We start from the raw sequence: 6000 nt of genomic DNA, 5'->3' as shown, positions 1-6000 counted from the left end.
GCTCTGACACCAGTTTGAAAAAAAAAAAAAGATCTTCAAGCAATTATACAACACAGAATATGTACATACAGACTCTCCATAAACATAGTATAAAAATGCATCACCTGCTGTTGTTAAAAGTTGATCGGTGAGAAATCGCAATGAAAATTAGGCTCTGCCTCACTGCCTCTGATTGGCTGGCCATGGCCCATGTCTTCAGACTCTACTTTGACATTGGGCAGCAGGGGGTCAGGGGTGGGTTTGGGTAGGCTGGGCTGCGGCGGCGCTCCGTCGAGCTGAACGTAGTGCTGCTGGGGCAGGAGCTGGGAGTATTGGCTCTCGTGACCCTGTGATGATAACTGTGGCCGAAATACTGCCTGCGTATACTGACCCGACTGACCATACATGTCAGTTGTCCAAGGGTAGGCCTGAAATGCTTCATATAAACATATAAGTTACTACTTTACTACTACTTTAAGATGTTTGTTTCCAAAGGTGTAATGTGGCTGACTTACCATGAACTCCTGACTGTAGCAGCATCTGGTTGCCGGTTTGAGACTGGAGATACGCATGTCCGCTGCTGGTGTATGCAGGCAGAGTGTTGCTGGTTCCTGTGGTGAGGGGCAGATAAGGAGCGCTGCTGCTCTCTGTGGGGTTGGGTGTGAGGTAAGGAGAGGGAGTGAGGTACGACAGGTGCGAGTACTGGGGCAATATTGTGCTGGACTGTTGGGACATAAGACAACTGGACTTTTGGGGTAACAGAGTGTTTGTTTGCTGAGGTAGGAGATTATTTGTCTGTTGAGGAAATGTCTTGAGCTGGAAATTTAAAGCGCTGTTCTGTGGAGCAGAAGTCATGTAGTCCAGCTTTACAGAGGTGCCCAAGCCGTCATAGTCAAACCTGTGAACAGCAAAAACACATTTGAGAAACTGTATCATGTGACATTAAACAATTTAGGTGATATTTGCAAACATCTGTAGTGTTGGGCCTTCACAGTGACAGCAGTTTGCAGTGACAAAGAACTAGAACAAATTCATTTTCAGTGACAGCTGGGTGATGTGCATGTGTCCAGCGATTTTGAAATGAGTTTAACTTTATGCAAACAAGCAGTGAGGTGCGTTAAGTATAATAAAAATAATTTTAGTAATATAATGATTTAAATTAAAATTAATATATGTCAATTAATATTATAATAATTGATTTATATAAATATAACTTACAAACGTTATATACATTTATATATAATAATAATAAACCCGTGTCTCAGAAATTGTTGGCAGTCTGAATATGTTTGATTAATGCCATAATAATCTTGTTCATTTTATGATATAGTTTACAAACATATAATTTTCCCATCAGAATATTCATTTTTATAAGCAAGAAATGTCAATCTAAAATGACATCTTTTTGTTGTTGTTGTTTTTTTAACAGCAGTATACTACCAAGATTTTCTTATGCTCGACAAGGGCTACATTTACTTAAAAACCAACCGTAAAATTGTGAAATATTATTACAATTTAAAATAACTTCCATGATGGCAAAGCTGAATTTTCAGCAGTCTTCAGTGTCACATGATCATACAGAAATCATTCTAATATGCTGATCTGGTGCTCAGGAAATTGAAAACAGTTGTGCTGCTTAATATTTTGATGTGTTCTTGTATTATTTTCTTTGATGAATAGAAAGTTCAAAAGAACAGCATTTATTTGAAATATAATTTTTTTGTATAATATCCTTACTGTCACTTTTGATCAATTTAATGTAAAAATAAAACTAGAAAAAATCCTCACAGACCACAAACTTTGAAACGGTAGCATACATCCTATTTGTGATCAGACTGTCAAATGCTATGGCCAGTTATGCTGACTACTAATCATATCAAGCGTTCTGTGGCAGGAACACCTGCTACTGTTACTGTAGTACAGACCTCCACCTCTGAAAATCACTATATAAGCTCTGTGCTGACGTCTAGTGGTTAACACAGGAACTGCAGGAGATGAGTAACCTAGTTTCATACTAACCCCGTGTCAGTCTGCAAACTCAGCGGCGTTGTGTCTGCGGAGCTGGGCTCACTGTGTTCAGGTGTGTCCAGCAGCAGGGACACGGTGTGAGTAGTGGGGTTGTAAGCCGTGATAAGAGGCAAGGAAGCACGCCGTATCGGAGGAGGACTGTGCATAGGAGGGGGCATGTACTCCAAAAAGCCTCCTTGAGACACACAAGGTGCCACATCAACACAAGCTGGACCTGAACACAGAAAATCGCATTTGTTTAAAAAACAGGTGTCCATGTTTTGAATGTGTCGGCATTTTCAATTCAAATTAAATAGTTTAATTAAATGGCTTAAATCCTATAGTCCTTAGGTTAACTAAAGGGTTTAATCCCTGATGCATAACTGAATTAAATAGCTTAAGCCCTAAAATATAGCTTAATTAAACTGTTTAGGTGTATGTCTGAAAATGTGACCTGGTGGACTGATGCAGCTGGTCCGGATGGTACTGTAGGGATGAAGTGTGTTTCCAGGCTTGGCATGTTGAGATGTAACAGCTGGAGCTGTGAAAACTGGTGGCCTGCACACACACAAAAGAACTGTATAAGTGATTATATGCATTGCATCACATAGTATGTTAGCTGCATTGCATCAGTGGGGTCACTTACCTGTTGACCTGGACACAAGGTTGACCTTGACTAGCAGGAGGCTTTTTTGCTGTGGCTTTTGCTGTTTTTCTCCACTTGGCTCGACGGTTCTGAAACCACACCTGATGTGTGGATCAAAGTACAATTATTGATACTTGCATGCATTAAGATTCATTTAATGTGATCCTAAGGAAGAGATGCAAGTGAACAGTGACCATGATTCTCTGGGGCGTAACACCGATGGAGGCAGCGATCTCCTTTCTCTTGTCTCCGTCAGGGTAGTGATCGTCCTGAAACACACGCTCCAGCTCCTCCAACTGATCTATATACATCAACGTTAAAAACTGTTTTTGCTGCTTCACATTTTTTTTTGTGGAAACTTATACAGTACCATTTAAATGTAATAATAATTACAACAAGGCTGCATTAAATTGATCAAAAATATCAGTAAAGACATTTAAAGATACAAAATATTTCTATTTCAAATAAACAGTTTTTTTTTTTTACTTTCCATTTATCAAAGAATCATGACATTAATGGATCACATTTTCTACAAAAAAAATATGAAGCAGCAAAACTGTTTTCAACACTGATAAAAAATAATAAAAAAATGTTTCTTTATAACCAAATTAGCATATTAGAAATGATTTCTGAAGGATGTGACTCTGAAGACTGGAGTAATGGTTGCTGAAAATTCAGCTTTGCCGTCACAGAAATACATTTAATTTTAAAATGTATTAAAATAGAAAACAGTTGTTTTGAATTGTAATACTATTTCACAATATTATCACTGTATTTTTGATTAAATAAATGCAGCCTTGGTGAGCATAAAAGACTTCTTTCAAAAACATACAAAAAATTATTCCAAATTGATATATATATATATATATATTTTTTTTTTAGTTTATAAAATGTGAGTTTATTGATAGACACAGATATTACAGATGGTCCATGTCCATAATTGCGCATTATATACATATATATATATATATATACACACTCACTCACACACACACACAGACACACACACACATATATAAACAAACAAACACACACACACACACACACACACACACACATATATATACATATATTTTGACCATACAATGAAAGTTAGTAGGGGTCCAAAACAACACTGGACCCCATTGACTTACATTGCAAGATATTAATATATCTTTATTAATATAAGATAGAGAAAGTAAGTTTTACAGATTTAAAATTACATGAAAGTGAATAACCGATAAGAACATATTCATTTCTGGGTGAACTATGCCTTTAATATGTACGTTCTCTCACCGGTGCTGTAGAAGGTGCGAGTTTTCTTCTTTGGAGGCATTAGAGGAGCATCCATGCTGATGGAGGGTAAAGCCTGACTGCTGGTTTCTCCACCAACTGAGGCCAGAGGTATAAGAGGGGCCACTCTGCTGGCGAAACGGGTGTAGCGGCGAGTGCTGTACACCTGCCGCAGCGTCACCTCCAGCTGTCCTGTGGGTACATCGGTCCTGCTTCTATAGGGCCGTTTGCCCAAGCATGGGGCCTCCAGCTGGGCCTGTGGTGGGAGGTGAGGTTGAAGTAGAGACTGGGGCTGAAAGGGGAGTACTGTGGTATTTTGAGGGGGTAATGTGATAGATAACGGTCTGGGCTGCTGGGGGAGATCTGAAGATTTGGGGGGGCATAACAAAAGGTCTTCATTCAAACATCTCTCCACCGACTGATCACACACCATCACCAGGTCTATGGTGCAGTCTGGGCCCATCTGCAAAAAACAGTCATCCTCCAGAGGGGGCACCAGCAAGTCGCTTGCCTCTGCATCATCATCAACTGTCTTCGTTTCATCATTTTTGAAACCTAATGTACTTTCCTGCTCATCTTTGTTATATTTTTCATCCGTTTCTACATTATCTACTTTCTTGTTTGTCTCTTCGTCATCTGCTGTGCCTTTTTCATTTTTCTGTGTGACATCTTCAGTTTTGTTTTCTTCCTTGTCCGTCTCTATTTTCCTATCTTCAGGTTCTTGACCTACTGTCCAATTCTCCTCAGTTAATTTCTCTAGTTTCACCTCAGCGTCCCTCTTGAACTCCTGTGACTCCTTGTCTTCCACCTCTTCTCCATCACTGTTTTTTTCTCTCTCATTCTCTTGCTCTGTGTTTCTGTATCTACAATACCCTCTCTGCTCATCCTCTTCACACAGAGGACATGGACCATCTGTAAATATGACAATGGCATGAAAAAAAACAATATTTATCTAGAAAAGAACGCTTGTAATGTTAACAAGCAAACTCGCAATGAATGAAATCTCCTTCAATTCAGAACTGATTCAGCATTCTGTCATAGAAAGGTGCATTATTATCTGCCTGGCATATAGAACTCTCGGACTTTGATTCCAAAGGGCTAGTTCACCTAAAATGTTATCATTTACTCACCCTCATGTTGTTTCAAACCTGTCTGACTTTATTTAAAGTATTTAACACAAATTTAGTAAAGTAACACAAAAGTTACTTTAACAAATGTTGGTAACCACACTGTTTTGGTTACCCCTGACCTCCATTGTACAGGTCAAAGAAGAAATATATATATTTTTAATGTTCCTCAGAGGAAAGTCTAATGGGTTTGGAACGAGATGAGGTGAGTAAATGATGACAGAATTTAAATTTTTGGGCAAACTATCCCTTTAACTTGGAGACATGGCTCGCCTTTCATAAAATAAACTCTTATTTTCTAGATTTAACTTCATATTAAATGTTTTCAGTCATTACAGTTCATAACTCTTACCATGTAAAACTGTAAAAACAATTTAAAACTGCAAACTGTCTTTATGTGTTGAATTCTACAGCTTTTTCAAAGAACGTGAACAATTTTTAAAAAAGTGTGTGTGGTGGGAACAATAAAAATATTATTGCCAGAGATTTACCATCTAATTAATGTTATAAACATTACTTAAAGGTGTGAAACGTGACGCTTTCTTCACTTGCGTATTTACCGCTAATTAGAGAATAAATTGAACCTCCGCCCTGAGTATCAAACCATTAGACCTGTTATCCGTGTAGAAATTAGACCAATTAGACAATTATCGGTGTCAAAAACAATGGGTCAATCAACTAATTTACAACAAATCACCCACCGTAATCACTGGCAAACAAGGCATCTTCAGCCATCGTGTTGCGCACACGCACAGACCTCTATCCGTAAACTATATATTAAAGTGATTGAGCTTGAGTGAAGCGCAAACTCGAGCCTGAGTATTGATTGATAACCTGCAGACGCGGCTCAGGTTACATCACGTGACATGCACACCAGGCGTGTTTCCGTCAGGTTCAGTGTCACACTGTTGCAATCATGCGCGCTTGACCTTCAGTAATATTCCTGTAATTTCACTTGTCTTGAACAGG

General features: G+C 38.7%; 1 protein-coding gene across 3 annotated transcripts in view; it reads right to left on the bottom strand.

The window, feature by feature from the left end:
• LOC107706194 (homeobox protein NOBOX-like) overlaps positions 1–5893 on the bottom strand; it is a 6662-nt gene extending 769 nt beyond the window's left edge. The window contains exons 1-9 of one of the 3 annotated variants that reach the window (XM_016509811.1): positions 5733–5893; positions 3908–4816; positions 2827–2933; positions 2633–2733; positions 2441–2544; positions 1999–2221; positions 617–877; positions 495–580; positions 105–415 (exon numbers count right to left, since the gene is read on the bottom strand). In XM_016509811.1, the coding sequence (XP_016365297.1) occupies positions 114–415; positions 495–580; positions 617–877; positions 1999–2221; positions 2441–2544; positions 2633–2733; positions 2827–2933; positions 3908–4816; positions 5733–5766 (2127 nt within the window). In that variant the 5' untranslated portion in view covers positions 5767–5893 and the 3' untranslated portion in view covers positions 105–113. Of the gene's footprint in view, positions 1–104; positions 416–494; positions 878–1998; positions 2222–2440; positions 2545–2632; positions 2734–2826; positions 2934–3907; positions 4817–5732 lie in introns of all 3 variants that reach the window. The other 2 variants (XM_016509809.1, XM_016509810.1) reach the window with 2 other exon arrangements.
• Between the last annotated feature and the right edge of the window lie 107 nt (positions 5894–6000).

This window comes from Sinocyclocheilus rhinocerous, unplaced genomic scaffold (assembly GCF_001515625.1).
Source record: "Sinocyclocheilus rhinocerous isolate Xijiao unplaced genomic scaffold, SAMN03320098_v1.1 scaffold53, whole genome shotgun sequence".
Classification (NCBI taxonomy): domain Eukaryota; kingdom Metazoa; phylum Chordata; class Actinopteri; order Cypriniformes; family Cyprinidae; genus Sinocyclocheilus; species Sinocyclocheilus rhinocerous.
Note: the sequence above shows the minus strand (reverse complement) of the source record. Positions and strands in the feature narration are given on the sequence as shown.